Below are 21,161 nucleotides of genomic sequence, written 5' to 3'. Positions count from 1 at the left end.
TAACCAGACACCTAGGTATTTGTAGTTGTCCACATATTCGAAGTCAGAACCGTCCAGAGTAGTGATGCTGGACGGGCGGGCAGCTGCAGGCAGTGGTCAGTTGAAGAGCATGAATTTAGTTTTACTTGCATTTAAGAGCAGTTGAAGGCCATGGAAGGAGAGCTGTATGGCATTGAAGCTCGTCTGGAGGTTAGTCAACACAGTGTCCAAAGAAGGGCCGGAAGTATACAGAATGGTGTCGTCTGCGTAGAGGTGGATCATAGAATCACCAGCAGCAAGAGCGACATCATTGATGTATACAGAGAAGAGAGTCGGCCCGAGAATTTAACCTTGTGGCACCCCCATAGAGACTGCCAGAGGTCCGGACAACAGGCCCTCCGATTTGACACACTGAACTCTATCAGAGAAGTAGTTTGTGAACCAGGCGCGGCAATCATTTGAGAAACAAAGGCTGTGCCGCTCTGTCATCTTGTCAACAAGGTAGCATGATGCATCATTCAGAAACGTACAACATCTCTTTTCCATAAAATCCTAACCTTTTCCTAACCTCAACCAAATTATCCTATCCTGCTAAGTTAATTATCCTAACCTGCTGTGTTAGTTCTTCTAACCTGCTATGTAAAATCATTTCAGACACAACCGTAGATGCCATTAGTTACCAGTGTCACCACACATGTTCCAGAATGCAATCACTTCACCCGATGCAAGCTACACCCAACCCAGTGCCCGGGTGAGATTAATCGAATACCCTCAATCTTCTCTGCTGCCTTAGACTGTTAATTTAAAGGTTGGTGGTTTGAAATCACCCAGGCCCGAAAGCTTTTCTGAGTTACTAAATCGTAATAATAAATGGCATAACAATTGATAGGGTATAATTGGTATGTGGATCAATCAATCATGCGTATAACGATGCCATTTTGAGTGTCCTACAGGTGGGAAACAATTTTCACCTAAAATCACTTTTTTACATTGTAATGGGAATTTTAATGTTTGTTGCTTTTCTTATAACTAATTTCTGTGTTCTATTCATGTGCTGTTCTATAAACCAATTTCTGTGTTCATGCAAGTGGCTGACTGAATGAATCCTCCCTATCAGTAGCTGCAATTTGGCAGTGCGCCCAGACCTTGTTTTGAGAACGAAAGATATCTCCGTTTCAAGGTCTCAGCTTAGAGAGAAGAAGCCTCTTGAGCTATTGGTCTGCCACATGTTATGAACCTGTATTGGTCGTCACATGAATTAAACAAAATGGTAATGCTTAATTAATTATGCTAAATCATGCAAATATAGCTTGTCTGTTATAGCCGTGTAAAAGGCAAATGCTGGGACTGCCCAGGGAGAGCTCCTGATTGGCATGTGTACGATGGTGCATTGAGTTGGTTGGAACCTCTCCAGCGCGCTGACAAATAAACAATGATTCATTTCAGATTGACTTTGAGTGTCCCTGTGTAAGAATTTCCACAACAACATATTCACAATATTTACATTTGATGACACGGTACATTATTTATACACAGACCCACATTTCCGGCGAAAGAAATCCTTCGCCGGAAAAGGAATGACCGAAAAACAGAAGCTGAACAGTCAAAACATAAACAGAGCTAGCACACACTCGTGAGCGCACATAGTCTTTAATTTGACTGTTTCTTTTGACACGCATCCTTCATGTCGTGTGTTTTTACTCCAAGATTTTCTGTCCAAGGTGCTATAGCTAGCTAAGTAACGTTAGTATAGTAGGTTGAAGACAATAAATCTGCGCCGAAGATTAGAACAAACGACGTACTGTAGCTAGCTCCGCTCATCGGGCCTAAGACTTGTAGTTAGAGGTAACAGCTTTAGCTAGCTAGCTAGCATGCCAGCCATAGCTGTTTACTAATTTTAACTGGCGTGAAATTGGTCAAATTCCTGAACAACGTTGAACTAAATGTACCAAAATATGTACATTTGCTAATCCAATCAACTAACAGAATAAGTAGTTAATATCTCTACAGCAGAATGGACATGGTGGCCAGTCAGCTGTTTTGATTTTTGTTAAATGTCAGTGTTGCTGCAGCAGCTAGCTAAGATTAGTTTGACAGCTAACGTTAGCTAGCTAACTTACTTCCAATTCCAAGCTACAGGCTGCAAGTCCTATGTTAGCTAACTAGAGACTGGCAGCTAGTTTCATGTTTTAGTGTGCACTCGATTTAATTTAGTTGCTGATATGTTAGCTAACTAGGTTGGCTAGTTTGCAAGATTTCCAATCATACCGTGACTTGAGAACATAATTCGTTCATCAGTCACAGCTAGCTGACTTGTTGAGTGACATGTCTTGCTACCTTGCTTTAACAAAGGCCATGTCAGTTGTTTGGACATATTGCAATTACTGGCAATATATATATTTATTATTATTAGGAGTCTTCAAAAGCAGCCGGCAGACTAATTCATTTGACCCTGCCTCGGTTTCATTCCAGGCTCTCCTCCTGTCCACACGAAGAGAGAAGCAGGATGGCTGAGGCAGATGGTAAATCCAGTGAGCTTAATGGTGAGGGATCACATAGGCCTTACTGATCACCCAGGCCTCACTGTTGGCCGACTTGGAATACGAACATACGCTGTTGTTGAACTACTACTAGTAAGCCACACTACCAGAGCCAGCTATGTAAGACTAATGTGAATGTGTGGCCATATCTGTGTGTGGTTGTCAGGTGGGTCTGAGGAGCCAGATCCAGGAGAGGACCAGTGTGGGGAGGGAGATGCTTCCACAGCCACAGAGGGGCAGTCTGGCTCTCAAGCAGGTAATCAATCATAGACTCAAACCAGAGGGACAGTCTGGATCTTAAGCAGGTAATCATAGACTCAAACCAGTGCAGTATAAGAGGACTGTTGTTGTCATAGTCCAACATGTAGCCACAACACACAGGACACTATAACTTTGATATTATACACTCTACAAACAATTTGTTTTACAGTGGATAAGTTTCCTCCCTGCTTCTTGACAGAGGCACTTTTTTTGTCAATGTGTGACAACTTCCTCATCTTTCCCTCAGCTCCCAAAAAGGCAGGAGACAGCGCAAAGGACAAGCCAATGCCAGATGCAGAGGGTGAGAAGGTGCCTGGCGAGGGAGAGGAGGAGGAAGACACAGACAGCATGGACGGCAGCGGCCTCTACTCCCTGAACGAGGAAGGGGAGCGAGATGGTGAGGGGGGTAGAAGAGAGAGAGTGAAGGAGAGAGATGCAGGTAAGAGGGCCGCCAGAAAGAGGAACCGCCCGAGCGGTGGCACCGCTCACCACTCCTCCAGCTCTGAAGTGGAGGATGATGAGGAGGAGGAAGAGCAAGAAGAGGAAGACGAGCAGGCCATGGACGTGTGGCTGGGGGAGGAGCTGCGTGATCTTGGCAGGCCATCATGGCGGGCGGTGCCCTCCCTGCAGTTGAGGGAGATTGGCCGGGGCTCACACCAGTTTGTGAGACGTGTGTGTGGCGCGCGGGGGCTGGTCCAGAGGCTGGAGCTACAAGGGCGCCTGGAGAGACACACCGGCTGTGTGAACACCCTGCACTTCAACCCCTCAGGCACACGCCTGGCCTCTGGCAGTGATGACCTACGGGTGGTGGTGTGGGACTGGGCACGTCGTCGGGCTGAGCTGGAGTTTGACAGTGGGCATAAGAGCAATGTCTTTCAGGTGAGGAGGAGAGCATAGAAAGGAGGGGAACACTTCTGGTGTTGTTGACAACCATTGAGAAACCATGTGAAAAATATGAAAGGAAAGCTAGAAATATGGTTCAGGACCTTTTGAGAGATGTTGAAATGTACCTTTCTTCCTCCAAAGGCCAAGTTTCTTCCCCACAGTGGAGACTCAACTCTGGCCATGTGTGCCCGGGACGGTCAGATCAGAGTGGCTGAGCTCTCTGCCATGCAACGCTGCAAGAACACCAAGAGAGTGGCTCAGCATAAAGGGGCAGCACACAAGGTATGGAGACCGTGTGTATACCACACAAGGTATGGAGACCGTGTGTATACCACACAAGGTATGGAGACCGTGTGTATACCACACCAAGGTATGGAGACCGTGTGTATACCACACAAGGTATGGAGACCGTACTCCCTAGAAAGGCCAAAACCTAGGAAGAAACCTAGAGAGGAACCAGGCTATGAGGGGTGGCCAGTACTCTTCTGGCTGTGCCGGGTGGAGATTATAACAGAACTATGCCAAGATGTTCAAAATGTTCATAAGTGACAAGCATGGTCAAATAATAATCATGAATAATTTTCAGTTGGCTTTTCATAGCCAAATGACACCCTTTCCTCCGTACTGTGGGGAATGGGTTGTCATTTAAGATGCGGCCGTTCTAAGCCTTTTTTAGCTTTTAGCTTTTTTAGCTGAAAGCTGAGTTGATTTAAGTGTGTTGTGTTTACTCTGTGTGTGTCAGCTGGCCCTGGAGCCAGACTCTCCCTGCTGTTTTCTGTCGGCTGGGGAGGATGCCGTGGTGTTTGGCATCGACCTTCGCCTCGACCGGCCTGCCAAGTGAGTGTCATCACTGTCTGATATGCAAGTGTTAACGCCATTACTGCAAGATCGCCTGGACGTTACTGTACTAAGGCCATTCGTTTTTCCTGATCATGTGACCAATCTGGGAAAAACTTAAGTCAAAGTTTAGAACATAACAGCCTTTTAACCCTTTTTCTACTATTTGTTTCCTCTTTTCTTTTGATCTTAGTAAACTGGTGGTGGTGAAGGAGGGGGATAAGAAAGTGGGGTTGTATACCATCTTTGTGAACCCTGTCAACACACATCACTTTGCTGTGGGAGGGAGAGATCAGTATATCAGGTTAGACTCAAATCCCTCTTGTGTCCGTAAAGCAGAGGAAGTGCATTGTCTTGGATTCTCTCTTACCTCTCCTCACCTTCTATCTCTGTAGGATCTATGATCAGAGGAAGATAAATGAGAATGATAATAATGGCGTACTGAAGAAGTTCTGTCCATCTCACCTGGTGTCCAGCGAGTCCAAAACTAACATTACCTGCTTACTGTACAGTCACGATGGAACAGGTAAAACACAAGGACTCAAGCACACTTTTATTCGAAGTTGGAGTTTCTCTGGCTCTTGCTGTTATGACTGTCCTCATATTTGTCCTCCCCATCAGTGACCAGGGATAGAAATGCCATGAATAGAGCGGAGTTGATTCCTTATTCTACATATGAGAGGAATGTTTGTTCTACATAGAAATAGCCTATCTGTACGTTCCAAAATGTTGCGTCCAGCTGAATGCGCCCCATGTCTGTCTATCGCTTCAGAGCTCCTGACAAGTTACAATGATGAGGACATCTACTTGTTTGACTCCAGCCACAGTGATGGTGCAGATTACTGCAGGCGATACAAGGGCCATCGCAACAACGCTACAGGTACTGGGTTAAAAGGGGAATGAATGATTATGAACTAGTCAATTATAAGTAACACGAACACTGGTGTTTTACCATGCTATAACTGTGACTTCCAGTATAATACTCTCTCGCTGTCTTTTCCCCTCCCCCTCTATTTTTCCATCTCACAGTGAAGGGGGTTAACTTCTATGGTCCTAGCAGTGAGTTTGTGATCAGTGGCAGCGATTGTGGACACATCTACCTGTGGGACAAGGTCTCAGCTCGCATAGTCCAGTTCATGGAGGGAGACAGAGGAGGAGTGGTGAGAGGGAGAAATGGTGTGTGGGTGGGAAGATGTATGATGGCCAAAGGAAATGGCTTGATAATGGGCAGGTGCAAGTAAAACCCTTAAATGAAATTGAACAGTATCAGTTTCACAGTTATATGCTCACTCACTAATCTGTCTGTCATTTGACTCTAGCTCAACTTCTTCTCCTAGGTGAACTGCCTGGAGCCCCACCCTCACCTCCCAGGTCTTGCCACCAGTGGTCTGGATCATGATGTTAAACTTTGGGCCCCCACTGCCGAGAACCCCACAGGGCTCAAGGGCCTCAAAGACGTACGGTGGTTCATACCATTGATTCCACACACACAAACCTCAACATATCCCAAACATCCCATGGCATATAGGCTTGGATTCTGCATACCAAAGCTGTGAGTGTTGATGTGACTGGTGTTGTGGTCGTTCAGGTGATGAAGAAGAACAAGCGTGAGCGTGACGAGGACACTGTTCGACATGGAGATCAGTACGACACACAGCTCCTATGGTTCCTCATGAGACACATGAGAAACAGACGGTCCCAGAGGGTGAGTGGAACACACCATAACACTGTAAGGGGTGTGTATGCTAGAGCTAGACCGATATATGATTTTTGGATCCGATTTTAGTGCAAATATTTACCGATAACTGATATCTATTTTTATTATTATCACTGGATAGTACCAAAAATATTATTTTATTTTTTAATGGAAAAACTGTTACTCTAGTGAAAGGAGGATGAACTGCGCTGATTCCAGCAAAAAATTAGCCTCTGAAGACTGAGCTGCCTCATGCTATCCAGCTGGAAAACGACATACCCATACATTGACAATGTGTACTATCTAGCTTCAGTATGTGGTAATCGATTGTAGGGCAGTAGCTACTGAATTCTGTCACTTGAAAGGAAAAGCATAAATCAAGCGCTACTTTGAACCTGCTATGTTTTTGTAGTGTCTCTGAAAACATTTGAATGACAGAGCTTGAGGAATACCCTTCGCAAAGAGCAAATATAACACCAGATTTCACAGGCTTCACTAAAGAGCTGTAACGTTAACACTACTACAGAATTGAACGTTCTTAGCACGGCACTTGCTTTACATTTGGGCATAGTATCCATTGTTTGTCACGGCTCCCAACACCCTACTATTACATGTAACCGTATATGGCCAGTGCTAATTTTGGTCAGTTTGAGCTGACAAGCTTCTATCCTCTCAGCACTGACTAGAAGCAGTAACAGTTAGTTCACAGTTGTTCACTCTCTCTGACTGGTGTAGTTGCGTTGGCTGATAGTGTCCTGTCTTGCTGTAGCGCTCCAAGGCATGATAGCCTTATAGCCATGTAAAGAGTGCCCTCTCCTGGACAAATAATACAAACAAAAAAATTCAAGTCTAATTCTGTAAGCGTTTTCTCTGTCTAATATCACTCCTTTTCGGTGGATTAAACATTGATACAAATACATCAGTAAAAGGCTAATATTGGCAGATTTTTTATGTTGATATCAGTCAACTGATAAATAGGTCGGGCTCTAGTGTACACTTATTACTATGAAATTATTAACGGGGTACCAATTGCTATAAGGCAACAAGAAACTACAAAAATATATACAATTTAACTGTAGTTGTACTTATCATTATGAAGGCAATTAAGTTCTTAAAATGACACAGCAATGCATTTTTGGAGATAGTAGATATTTTATAAAACTACAATTTATTTTATGAAATAATCAGGGTAAAGCAATGAATGGAAAAATTGATGTGGCAAAATGATGTACTTATGTGATAGGCTACAGAATCTGTTACCTACATGGAATGGTGATTAGAGAGCCTAAGATCAAACAAGCAGTTATTCTTCATATTTCAGAATGAAACAAGGCAGGGATTACAGGAGGAATATAGACAGTAATAATAGAAGTGACATACAGGTTACATGTTGAATTTTAAATCAGGGAAAGAGGTGAGATGGAGCTGGATACTCTCAGGTATATCCTGAGTCCAAAGCAAAGGAGTCAGAAGTCCAGTATCTCAAGGTCCCCGAAGGGGGTAGTGCTTGAATAATTCTGTAGTTCAGAAATGACAGTAACCATATGGCTGGTTTACAGTCTGAACAAAAGGAGTGGTATTCACATATTCCGTTTATAGTCCTGGACAGGAAGAGGTGAGGTGTCCCGTCAGCAGAGCTGTGATTGGCTCAGGTGAGTGAATAATTCCTGGGACCGGGTCATTCATCGACTGCATTGTTTTGTGACTTATGGCAGGGCATGAGTTAATGAATTGTCCACATAAATGGAGGTGACTTTGTACACTCGTAACGTCTTCCACTGCCTGTGTGAAGACCGTGATTTCACAGATACCAAACGGTATACTTTTCTGTTTACCAATGAGGGTAATAACTGTTAATTGTCAGAAAAGCATATCGCACACATTGTAAAATTCAGTCTTATTACACACGTATCTCAACAATGTCATTTTCAGTCCGTTTACATTGTTTCATTGAGGAAATAAGAATTTGTCCCTGGATGCTCTCCATTTTTCTCAATGGAAAAGTAGTTTGGCTGAGTCTTATTCTTCAGTCTTCATTGGGACCCTGCTGGGTCTCTGTCTTCAACAGGCCGTCTGAGTACCTACCATTCGATTAAACTTACCACCCTTGACCTGATAGGAGCTTTGGTGTAGACTAGAGGTGTGAGATAAGCAAAAGAGGGGAAGGATGACTCCTGCTGGGAGCTTGTTATGAGTGCTCCCCTCCTTTGTTCTCTGGTCAGTGAAGAGGCCCTTGTGTATTCTCATTGGCATGGATGTTAATTTGACGCTCCTTTACTTCGCCCCCTGTTGGCCATCCTTTGAGTGCAGGACTGTTGAAGCTGATGGACAAATGGATCAGAGCATCAACAGCATTTGACATCACCTTTTCTTCTCCCCACATTTGATATGAACTTGTAAATGTATATTTGATCAGGGTAGAGGAAGGACATGAAGCTAGTGAGTGGGTCTTAAAATAATTTAATCCTATTTAAGGTACTTATAGTTGATTCTCGGTTGTCATTTATGAGCAACACTAAAATGGGTTCTTGGTTGTAAGCGGTGAAGAGGGTAGGGGATCTAAAGAAATAAGTGTGGTTTACAGGTATCAGTCTGCCCAAAATCTACATTAAGGAGGACAGGTTTAGTCGTGTTGATAAAGATGTTATCAATGAGGGGTTTAGCGGAAAACAGTGGACGCTGTCTGTTCAATGTCTAGAAAGGAAAAGGGTTAATCACTCACACGCCTCAGAGTTGACATGGATTGGAGTCACTGCATTCTGAATTCCTTCAGTGAATTCACGCACATGTTTACCATCTGTACTTGGACGTTGTCATGGGTCCTAACCAATGATGTGTATAAACCCTGGATGACTGACAGGGGGCGCTGTATTAAAACCACAGGGCTGCCATCTTGGCAGCACTCAATTGTAAAAAAAWATATATATTTTGGAAGCTATAGAAATGCATTAGTCTACATTTGTTTTTGACACATTTGTTCTACTACAGACACCTTAATTAATGCATATGTTTAAAATATTATGTGAGCTAAACATAAAAAATAAAACATTTTCCTGAAGGAATGTTTTTTTTTGTACTAATGTTACTGTTCTCACTACAACAACAAAAATAAATACATGTAATTTTGTCCTTAACATTTAATTGAAATACTGTAGAATTCCATTGTTTCCCTAGGAGGACCTTCAAGACAGCATCAGCAATCCAGAGTTTATATACGTCATTGGTCATACCTCGACAAATTCTGACAGAGGGAACTTTGAGTGCTGAATGCAGGTTGACTACGAGGAACGTACCCTCAAGTTTTACGAACAAGATTAAAAGATAACACACAACCAGGAATTATTTTATGCCTAACCAATACGATTCTGAGTCTACCTAAAATGCAGTTCACCCCGCTGGAACTCTTTCTGAGTTGCTTTGTAAAGGGGCTGTAACTGGTTAAAACGGGCAGCAAACTATGCAGCTTTTGCCTCTTTAGGGACATCTTGCGTCATCTGGCCAATGGTCTCTTGAGCAGGGTATTATAAGTCGTTCCTGAGAGGCTATACATACCCCTGCAAGAGTTGCATGTACACATAAAAGAGCTTGTTGGCTCTGGGAAATACATATACAAAATGATGAATGGTTCTGCATTGGGTGTGTACTGTAAATACAAAGGGCTTTATGGCCTTGGAAAAGGTGTGCACCAATTATATTGGGTGGCAGTAATAAATCACTGAGTTCCAGTCAGATGGTTGAAATCAAAAAGGGAAATAAGATCAATGTTAATAACTAAGACTCATGTGGTATGCGCAGAGATTAGTGTTCACTTAATGTCTACACCTACAGACTGGGAAAAGAGTGGGTTATTAACCATATGGGTTTACCTTATCTGACCTGGGGCAAATTGGGTGACAAGTGGAGGTTGTGTACCCTGTGATGCATAGGTTTTGATCACTAACAATGCTAATATGGTCCTGAAACAAAAACAGTACGCCTAACTTAAAGAGCAGGGCACTTTCAGACATAATAGTGTTAGATTTTCACCTCATGTAATTGTTAATCTAAATGATGGTTCAAGGTCAAGCTACACTAGTATGGGCAATTGAGGTTGAGCAGTGTCATTTGCTAGCAGAAAACCATTAGCAATACAAGTGGACCTCGAATATTAATTGGGTAAAACAATGTTACACCTAATTCAAAGAAGGTTATCAAAAGTCACAGCTTATCACTTACTACTAGAACATTTTAATTATGACTCGGTCTACTGTAGTCTCAGCGAGGGAGTTTTTCACTCAATTAGCAAGGGGTCTGAAACATCATCAGTAGGATCACACCACAAGGGAAAACTTTTAAATAATAGCGTTGGCTCATTCAACACCAAAGCAACAATTTGATTTGTTATAGCAAGCCAAATCTTATGCAGTTTACACACACAAATGATTAAGGATGACTAACTTCTAGGGTAAAACCTTAACACGTCACGAGAAAAATGTAATGAGCCTACACTCTGGTTGGAGGTGAGTGGCTGAGACGGGGAGGGAGGATGCTCCTCTGCACCACCCACCACGTCTCTTCCAGTAATCAAACCAGTACATCTCTCTCTCCCCTCTTTTTCTCCAGGAGTATCTACAGGGACTTTTGTGTTGAGCATTCTCTGTCTCTCTCTTTCTCCCGCTTTATTTCTTTCCCTCTTTTTTTTCTCTCTTCCCTAGACACGTCGGGAGGGTGCAGAGGGAGAGACTGATGAGTCATGGAGCTCTCCAGATTCCTCTGATGAAGAGGATGGAGGGCCAGACCACGTCCAGTGCATGTCCTCCTGAGCCAAAGACATATACAAGCCAGCCACACACACACACACTGCATTGCCCTAGTATTGATGCATATATGCAGGCACTATTGGCTCACACATGAACACTGGGAGACCATGAAGTAACAGTAAAAAGGTACACGCACACACACACACAGAGACATACAAACAACTGAGAGGGAGGGTGACTAGTATAGACAGACACAAAACCTCACTTCTAATCAGACAGGGAGTGATTGTAGACAGTTGTGTTCATGCACAGTCTGAGGGGAGGGGGCTGATGCACTCTCAACACTGATTTTATTCTAAATGGGGTTCTAGGGAGGCTGATGAGTGCTCACATCCTTACACAACCAGTTAGACTCATCTACACCCATACATATGCTCTGCCAAGCCAGAGAACATAAGAACTTCAACATCTCACAATCAGTTGGCCGTCACCTGCAATGCACACGTTACCCCACTCTCTTTCCCCTCTACTTTTCTGTTAGGGGATTTGAAGAGAGTGGGGGAAGAAAGGGGTTGATGTACCTTCAGACCTTTGGATCAACCCTAAAATGTGATTCACTCCATTTTTTTTTCAAGGGCCAAACCAGAGCCCCTAACAACCTCTCTAGGGTTAGCCTCAGAACATCCGCATGTGGTCTGTATTTTTGTATTTTTTTTCACTCCCTCAGCCCAACGCCTTCCAACAACCCCCCCACTCCCATCCCATGCTACTGAGTGCACTTTAATCAGGGATGTTTGGGTTTCTTAGACAAGTGTACGCTGGAGGGGCCAACCATGCATTGTTATGAAACATTGGCTATGTTGGCTCCCCAGAACACCTCAGTAAAGTAAAGGTGCGTCGTAAAATGAGACAGGTATTTGACTAGTTGTTTAGTTTGGGATATGCACTTAGCAGGAGTGTCTTGAACAGAGCTCCAGCTGAAAGATTCCCTTTCCTTCCACCAACTTAACCCCCTCCCTCCTTTACACTCCTCCGGGACGAGCACCCTGACCTAAGCCTCTACCTCCCTAAAGGCCTTCCCACGCTGTACGTCAAAATCTGTATTTTACCATTATTACATGTCACACTGTGCGATGTTACCAAATTAAAATCTTGATATCAACCTGGCCAGATTGTACAATTTGCTTCAGTTCTGTTGTCACATTCTGCGATTGGCTATTACAACTGCAGCACTGTGTTTGATCTGTGCATGAGCCAGCACCAGCAGTGCAAGCCTCCCAAGCCAATTTGGAGAAAATTAAAGTATGCATCTTAGAAATAGTTTTCACATACAAACGTATATATGTCTGAACTCAGAATCAAATGGGCATCCCAATAATAACATGGTCGTTGTGGTGGAACTTTTATTTTGATTGCCGATTTTGTGCATTTATCAAAACCCCATCAAGTAGCCTGTTTTCAGATGTCATGTAAACAAGATTATTAGGGAAATCGTTCTTGCAAAGCATGTAAATGTTTAAATCAAACTATTATATTAATCTGACTTAATGTGTGCATAATCAGTGTCAGCCATGTTGTTATTAGTCGTAACACCAGCCACACAATACGATAAAGGCCAACATTTCTGACACGGCTAGAACTTTGTCGAAGCCATAGACCCTGTAACACTGAACGACCCAAGATGTCCAACAATTGTTTACGACCTAAGAATTTGACCGCGATGTGGATATTTTGGCTGTGATGGCAATATCGTGGCATAAGACGGCTGAAATCGTAGTCTGTGCGAGCCTTATCCCATCTTTCTCTGAGCGTACACGTCTTTGAGCTGGAGGGCTGCTGAGGAACACCTGAATGGTCTCATTGTATATATATATACAGTACATCCAAAAGGATTCTCACTTTTCTGTTTGAGGAACCCTGAATCTACCTACATCCATGGCTCATGCCAGCTGTCAGTCTCTGCCAGAGTTCAGACTCCGTAAAGGAGAAGCGGGGGGTTGATCAGTCTCTGGAGATCAAAGCATCTGGGTAGCAGTGCTGATCTTGGATCTGTCCATATAATCTTATTCATTATGATCTGAAACTGATCCTGGATCAGCACTCTTACTTTGAGATGCTTTGTGGTTTCGGCCCAGATGTAGAGACTGCTGTTTGGCTCTCTTTGGCCTTTGTGGGATTTAAGAAGCCGTTCCTCAATCTGTATTTGAGGCCATCTGCCCTGTCAGACCTTCCGGGGGGACAGGAGGAGGGAGGATCGATCTGCTTGCCAGTTGTTTTTGTTTGAGAGCGATAAAGTCCAGCTTTTTCTCTTTTTGTGTGAGATTATAAAAGTTTGAATTCATGTACATATATTAAAACTGTATAGAAATAATCTTTAGCAATGTTTGACTTAAGAAAATGTCAAAATATTTGATTGGTATTGATGCAGGGGTTTATATTATATATGAGGATGAAGTACTTTTAAAATGAAGATACGAGGATGGCTTTAGTTTGTTTTTCTTCTGTAAATGACAACCCCAATTGTTACAGTATATCGGTAGGATTCAGTTAAACAATGAATCAAGTTTGGTTCCTTCTCATTTTCAATTTACAATTTTCTCTGTCCTGCTGGCTGTTTTTATTTGTTCTTGTATATATATTTAGGCTTTTGATCAATGATTTATCCCACTGCTGCCTAATATTGTGTTCTACCGGGTCAGTTGGAAACATGTATGATTTGTGCAATAAACAGAAGACTATCCCTTGTTATTTTGACATGGTTGTTTTTAACTTATTCAGGCATCAGGCTCTGTTATCCAACAACTGAAGACACTTTTATAAAGATTCTTTTAATGTATGATTTTAATGAGATATATTTTTTCATTCTCCTGTCCGTGTTTATTACGTATTTTGTTTTATGTGAAGCACTGTTACTTCTTTTGAAAAGCACTATATAAATAAAGTTAACTAGGAAGGAACTCAATTATTTAGAGTGAAAAGGTATAGAATTTCACCAAAAAAATGCTAAGCTTGCCCGAGGTATGGGGAACCGAACAAGTATGGATATATGATAGACCACCTGGCTTCCAGTAAAGTTAGTCTGTGTGCTTAAGCCATTTCTTCTAACTTCTGTTATTTGTTGAACAGTGGAGGAGTTGCCTAATGTACAAACTGATCTGACTAGTGGGCTAGAGACTACCCACATAATTGCTCAAACAGAAATCCACACACCCTTCAGCAAATCACTGGCTCTTGTCAGCAAGATAAAGGCACAAATTAAGAAAATATTTGAATCAATATCTTCTTCACTGAGGAATACCTGGGAGACTGTTGGCAAATAACTATGGGTCATTACCTTGTCTCAGAGCTCTCCTTTTACTGTAAAAGCAAATCCATGAGTGATGGGTCCAAGCCAAAGTCAAGTTTTTTGCTGTGTGTGTATGTTTAACAGTGGCCTAGTTAAACAGTGACCGTGTTATTGATATAACAGTGTTTGCTACCTTTTCGATTCTCAGCATAAATTCTCAGGCTCCATATTTATGCCCACAAATAACGCACATTCCCAAATGCTCATCTCTAAACCGTGTCTCAACTACTGCAACTCTTAAGACACAGGGATGAGACCTGAAATATTGACTTTGATATACTCCTTAATTCTCTGCCTTGTCTGCACTGGTAAGTCATTGGTATATGTTTGTATTTATGTTAGGCTGTCTTACTCCTTAAGGTGTTGAGCAATATAATCATACTTTGATAGAAAATAAAAGTATTGCAATAGTGTGTATATGACTATTAGTAAAGGCAAGAGTGACAATTGTTTTTTCCTGAACCCTAGCTTTGCCTCAGACCTGTACAGAGCCATAGATACTTGTCTTTATGCTGTACCTATAATGTTATGTTCAAACTATCTTCTGCCAATTACACAAGCACACACCCTCATGTCTCTCTCTCTCCATCTCTCTCAGTAGTCTTGTCTGGAGTTTCTGTCTGCAGTACTGATGGCATGTCCATTCGAGGAGGGGAGTACAGTCTCTCAAATGGATCAAATGTGGGCAGTGAGCTGTTGTACCACTGTCCTGATGGTTATTACCCTTACCCCAAACGTATGCACAGATGTCTGGGCCATAATCGCTGGTCCCCAAGCCCCAGTCGACGAGGCAGTGAGTGCAGGGGTGAGTATGGTGAATTGATGTTCAATTTGGTTAACTTAATTCTGTACTCAGATCTTTCTGCTGTTCATGATAACACACAACGTAGCACCTCCACCCCTGAGGGTCTTTGACAACCATCCCCAAAAGGTCCACCACCCTTGCCCAATCTGCCTTCTCATTCAAAGCAACAAAAAAATGGAATGGCCTTCTCTCCTCTCTGAAAGCGTGTAGTAGTTTCCAAGCCTTTCTTGTCTGAGGCCAAAAATGATCAAGTCCAATCAGACATACTCACATTGATTTAAACCTAAAAGGTCACTGACTTGTTTTTATGCAACAGAAGACACATTAAAACCAGACGACTCACTGGACAGACGTTTTACATTTTCAAATCAAATGTTTGTACCTCCAATAAGTATGTTATGCTCGGTTTACAAATGCAACAATGGTATGGTTAATTAAGACAGAAATAAAAGTAGGGAGGTTGGTCATGGAGGATGGTTGGGCGTGTACTGCGAACATCTAGCAATCCAAAGGTTGCATGTTCGAGTCTCGTTGGGGACAACTAACAATTTAGCTAACCCTTCCCCTAACCCAGGTTTTCCAAACTCGGTCATGAGGACCTCAATGGTTGCACATTTTATGATCACGTTTTCATTGTTTTAATCAGCTGTGTAGTGCTAGGGCAAAAACCAAAATGTGCACCCCTTGGGGTCCCCAGGACCAAGTTTGGGGAACGCTGCTCTAACCCTTATTCTAACCTTAACCCAATTCACATAACCTGCTATGTAAAACCTCCTTACCTTTGTTGTTAGTTCTCCTTAACCTTAAATTCTCCTTGTAATTCTCATTTATGACTCCACAAGCAGCCTGGTCTCAGAGAAAGACGTAAAATATTATACGTCCTCCAAGACTCCTCCAAGATGTATGATAGGTGAGGTCATCCAAGTAAAGGCCCTTTCTCACCATTATTTTCGTCAACTCAATATTAGGAAGGTGTTCCTAATGTTTTGTGTATGTGTATATTAGCTTATAGGCCTGCTAAAGTGAATCTTTGGCGACCACCTGTGCTATAGGCAACCCTAAAAGACAGACAAAAAAGTATTCGCTGGAGTTTACCCTTATCAATAAGTGGTTGCACTGATTTAGATAAAGCACCCAACCAAATGTAAATGTTGCGTCAAAATAACCACCCATTTCTTCACTAAAATGTAATAACGGCTGATCATTAGCCTATGGACAAGTTGCATGCCTGTATTTCAGTTTTTTTTAATGGTTGTCAATTAATCTTCATATAGCCTATATCACGGCTTTGATGGATCCTTTTAGGTGGGTGGGTTTGTGTACGATTTCGCAAGTTTTCTATGTCCATTCAGAAAGTTTCCTAAAATAGGCCTAGCTTGTCTAGACTTCATCTCTTTAATCAGATCGAAAGAAAATTATAGGCAGCAGCAAGTGTAATGATGGTCAGCATATATGTTCGAGGAATGACGACTGGTGGCAGTTTTGCATTTCCTCTCTTATTAAATGGGGTGCAACTGAATGAAAACGTGATTCATCCTACAGTATAGAATGAATCAGATCTTTTTTTTTACAGTAGTGTATGATTTTTCTCTCATTACTGCGTCCTCTCTAGCCAATTTGAACAACATATTGCCACTGAGAATGAACGCAGCAGCATTGGTGACATTCTGCGAATTTGTCTGAAAGTGGAGTGAAAAACTCCTAGGACTTGGTGTGAATGGTTTAGTGCATCAAAATCGGAATCTGTATTCATTCAGAATTTCAAAGAAAAGATCTCAGCGCAGTTGTGAATAAAGGCCTTAAGACTTATGACACTAATTCGTACGATATTGTACGACCGCTATTCCATTTGTAATGTAACGTTATATATCATACTATACAGAGGGAATAACATTTACGTACCAAATCCTACAAATCCTTAGAATTGATTAAAACACAGTGCAATTTCAAAAGGTGCAATAACTGGGATATGTGTGTTGGTCAATTTCCTCAACAAATGATCAGGTCTATATATAGTTATCAAACATACATTAGTAATGGAAAGGAAACTGACTCTTTGTTTAAGTATTAAAAAAAAGACTCCTTTAGTAATACAATTTGTAGGCAGAAGTTGGTACAGACTACAGTATAACAGTATATGATAGTTTCTCCCCCAAGTTCTGCAAAATGTCTAAGACATCCTGTAACTCATATTGCCTCCCCAATCCCCTTACGTAACTTTCCCTAGCAACAACATTTTAATAAATCTAACCTCCCCCTGACAGCAGGAACCATCTTATCAGCAAGTAAAAACTCAGAAAATGGGTTTGACTGAAACTTGACCTTTCATCACAAGTATAGAGTCATAACAATGTGAACGAGTGTAAGCATCTTCTGACAGGTGGCTGGTTTCATCAGGTCTGTGGCAGCCTTGTGTTCTCAGAAAACCAGCTAGCCACGGTAGGATCCAGACAGGAGGAGTCTGAATGTAGACGCCTTCTGATAGTGTCTGAAGGTCACAACACTCAAAACAGGTTTTAACACACACACAGAGGTCTCCTGAAGAGGAGACCTTACAGTTTATCATAACATCATTTATTAACCCTTTAAAATGTATCAGGCATTGGTTTAACCTTCTTCATGTGCAATATTTAGATTTTACTTTGTGTTATACCACTCATATTATCAGGTCCAATAGCAATGATTGCAATGACTTTTATTTGCAATGTCTTGACTTCTGTATTGAAACTTGTCTCTATGTCCAGAAATCTGTTTTTCTTTATGTCTGGTGTATTCGGGAAATATTCAGACCCCTTGACTTTATCCACGTTGTGTTAGGTTACAGCCTTATTCCTAAATTGATTACATTGTTTTTCCACCCTCATAAATCTACACACAATACCCCGTAATGACAAAGCAAAAACAGGTTGGCTGTGTGCTTAGGTTGTTGTCCTGTTGGAAGGAGAACCTTCACCCCAGTCTGAGATCCTGAGCGCTCTGGAGCAGATTTTCATCAAGGATCTCTCTGTACTTTGCTAGACTTGACTAGTCTCCCAGTCCCTGCCGCTGAAAAACATCCCCACAGCATGATGCTGCCACCACCCTGCTTCACCGTAGGTATGGTGCCATGTTTCCTCCAGAAGTGATGCTTGGTATTCAGGCCAAATAGTTCAATCTTGGCTTCATCAGACCAGATAATATTGTTTCTCATGGTCCGAGAGTCCTTTGGGTGCATTTTGGCAAACTCCAAGCGGGCTGTCATGGGCCTTTTACTGAGGAGTGGCTTCCGTCTGGAGTGCTGCAGAGATGGTTGCCCTTCTGGAAGGTTCTCCCATCTCCACGGAGGAACTCTGGAGCTCTGTCAGAGTGACAATCAGGTTCTTGGTCACCTCCCTGACCAAGGCCCTTCTTGCTCAGTTTGGCTGGGCGGCTAGAGTCTTGGTGGTTCCAAACTTCTTCCATTTAAGAATGATGGAGGCCGCTGTGTTCTTGGGGACCTTCAATGCTGTAGAAATTTTTTGGTATCCTTTCCCAGATCTGTGCCTCGACACAATCCTGTCTCTGAGCTCTACAGACAATTCCTTCAATCTCATGGCTTGGTTTTTGCTCTGACATTCACTGTCAAATGTGGGACCTTTATATAGACAGGTGTGTGCTTTTCGAAATCATGTCCAATCAATTGAATTTACCACAGTTGGACTCCAATCAAGTTGTGGAAGAATCTCAAGGATGACGAATGGAAACCGGATGCACCTGAGCTCAATTTCGAGTCTCATAGCAAAGGGTCTGAATACTTATGTCAATAAGAAAATGCTGAAAACCTGTTTTCGCTTTGTCATTATGGGTTATTGAGGATTTGTTTTATTTAATCCATTTGAGAATAAGGCTGTAACGTAACAAAATTTGGGAAAAGGGAAGGGGTCTGAATACTTCCGAAAGCACTGTATTTTGTCTGTTTGTATATAATGTTTTCATGTTTATATGTTCACCTGCCCAGAGAATGATGGAAATTAGCTGTTAGCTAAATCTGGTGCTAAGCATAATTTATCTGCCTTTATTTTGTACTTATTTTTGTTGTTGTACATTGTCCCTGTCCAAATAAACAAATAAATAATACAAAAATATATCACAGCTGCCCATGTGCCTTAAAGTTGATTATGTGGTTGTTACTGACAAGAAGCACATGGCTGAGCTTTTTAATCACCACTTCATTTAGTCAGGATTTCTATTGGACTCCATGCCTCCTTGCCCGTCCAACATTTCCTCATCTCCCACCCCTTCTAATGTGACTAGCCCCGATGCTCCTCCCTCTTTTTCCCCTGCCCCGCTACAAAGTTTCTCCCTGCAGGCGATCACTGAGTCCAAGGTGCTAAAGGAGCTCCTTAAACTTGACTCCCAAAAAACATCTTGGCCAGATGGTTTAAACCCTTCCTTCTTTACAGTTGCTGCCCATATAATCGCCAAGCCTATCTCTGACCTTTTTTTACCTGCCTCTCCTCTCTAAGGAGGTTTCCATTGCTTGGAAGGCAGCCACGGTTCGTCCTTTATTTAAAGGGATAGATAAAGCTGATCCTAACTGTTATAGGCCTATTTCTATTTTGCCCTGTTTATCAAAAGTGTTTCAAAAACTTCTCAATAATCAACTGACTGAATTTCTTGATGTCTATAGTATTCTCTTTGGTATGCAATCTGGTTTCCCTTCAGGTTATGGATGTGTCACTGCAACCTTAAAGGTCCTCAATGATGTCACCATTGCCCTTGATTCTAAGCAATGTTCTGCTGCTATTTTTATTGACTTGGCCAAAGCTTTTGATACGGTAGACCATTCCATTCTTGTGGGCCGGCTAAGTAGTATTGGTGTCTCTGAGGGGTCTTTGGCCTGGTTTGTTAACTACCTCTCTCAAAGAGTGCAGTGTATAAAGTCAACATCTGCTATCTCACATCAACAACATAGCTCAGGCAGTAGGAAGATCTCTCATCCATTTATATGCAGATGATAGTCTTATACTCAGCTGGCCCATCCCCTGATTTTGTGTTAAATGCTTTACAACAAAGCTTTCTTAGTGTCCAACAAGCTTTCTCTGCCCTTAACCTTGTTCTGAACACCTCCAAAACAAAGGTCATGTGGTTTGGTAAGAGGACTYCCTCTCTCCCCACAGGTGTGATTACTACCTCCTGAGGGTTTAGAGCTTGAGGTAGTCACCTCATACAAGTACTTGGGTGTATGGCTAGACGGTACACGGTCCTTCTCTCAGCACATATCAAAGCTGCAGGCTAATGTTAAATCTAGACTTGGTTTCCTCTATCGTAATCACTCCTCTTTCACCCCAGCTACCAAACTAACCCTGATTCAGATGACCATCCTACCCATGCTAGATTACGGAGACGTAATTTATAGATTGGCAGGTAAGGGTGCTCTCGAGCAGCTAGATGTTCTTTACCATTCGGCCATCAGATTTGCCACCAATGCTCCTTATAGGACACATCACTGCACTCTATACTCTTCTGTAAACTGGTCATCTCTGTATACCCGTTGCAAGGCCCACTGTTTGATGCCTATTTATAAAACCCTCTTAGGCCTCACTCCCCCCTATCTGAGATATCTACTGCAGCCCTCATCCTCCACAAACAACACCCGTTCTGCCAGTAAAGGTCCCCAAAGCACACACATCCCTGGGTTGCTCCTCTTTTCAGTTCGCTGCTGCTAGCGACTGGAACGAGCTGCAACAACACTCAAACTGGACAGTTTTATCTCAATATCTTAATTCAAAGACTCAATCATGGACACTTACTGACAGTTGTGGCTGCCTTGCGTGATATATTGTTGTCTCTACCTTCTTGCCCTTTGTGCTGTTGTCTGTGCCCAATAATGTTTGTACCCTGTTTTGTGTTGCTGCCATGTTGTGTTGCTACCATACTGTGTTGTCATGTGTTGCTGCCATTGTTGTCTTAGGTCTCTCTTTATGTAGTGTTGTCTCTCTTGTCGTGATGTGTGTTTTGTCCTATATTTTTATTTATTTTATTTTTAATCCCAGCCCCCGTCCCCGCAGGGGGCCTTTTGGTAGGCCATCATTGTAAATCAGAATTTGTTCTT

At 42.4% G+C, this 21,161-nt stretch overlaps 2 protein-coding genes across 5 annotated transcripts in view; both read left to right on the top strand.

The window, feature by feature from the left end:
• Positions 1-1,552: 1,552 nt before the first annotated feature.
• On the top strand, positions 1,553-13,691 carry LOC111956634 (DDB1- and CUL4-associated factor 8). 3 transcript variants are annotated; one of them, XM_023977151.1, is made up of 13 exons: positions 1,553-1,612; positions 2,452-2,522; positions 2,686-2,775; positions 3,028-3,659; positions 3,807-3,947; positions 4,408-4,502; positions 4,696-4,806; positions 4,898-5,028; positions 5,275-5,382; positions 5,532-5,662; positions 5,840-5,959; positions 6,091-6,207; positions 10,893-13,691. In XM_023977151.1, the coding sequence occupies exons 1-13, from the start codon at positions 1,557-1,559 to the stop codon at positions 10,998-11,000; spliced, it is 1,911 nt and encodes a 636-aa protein (XP_023832919.1). In that variant the 5' UTR covers positions 1,553-1,556; the 3' UTR covers positions 11,001-13,691. The 3 variants fall into 3 exon arrangements, with proteins under 3 accessions (XP_023832919.1, XP_070292804.1, XP_023832920.1); XM_070436703.1 differs by having other exon boundaries at positions 1,560-1,700; XM_023977152.2 differs by having other exon boundaries at positions 1,560-1,824.
• A 705-nt stretch (positions 13,692-14,396) lies between these two features.
• LOC111956628 (complement factor B) overlaps positions 14,397-21,161 on the top strand; it is a 37,227-nt gene continuing 30,462 nt past the window's right edge. The window contains exons 1-2 of one of the 2 annotated variants that reach the window (XM_023977137.2): positions 14,397-14,591; positions 14,882-15,088. In XM_023977137.2, the coding sequence (XP_023832905.1) occupies positions 14,534-14,591; positions 14,882-15,088 (265 nt within the window). In that variant the 5' untranslated portion in view covers positions 14,397-14,533. The remainder of the gene's footprint in view (positions 14,592-14,881; positions 15,089-21,161) is intronic. The other variant, XM_023977138.2, reaches the window with a different exon arrangement.

This window comes from Salvelinus sp. IW2-2015, linkage group LG32, assembly GCF_002910315.2.
Source record: "Salvelinus sp. IW2-2015 linkage group LG32, ASM291031v2, whole genome shotgun sequence".
Lineage (NCBI taxonomy): Eukaryota > Metazoa > Chordata > Actinopteri > Salmoniformes > Salmonidae > Salvelinus > Salvelinus sp. IW2-2015.
Note: the sequence above shows the minus strand (reverse complement) of the source record. Positions and strands in the feature narration are given on the sequence as shown.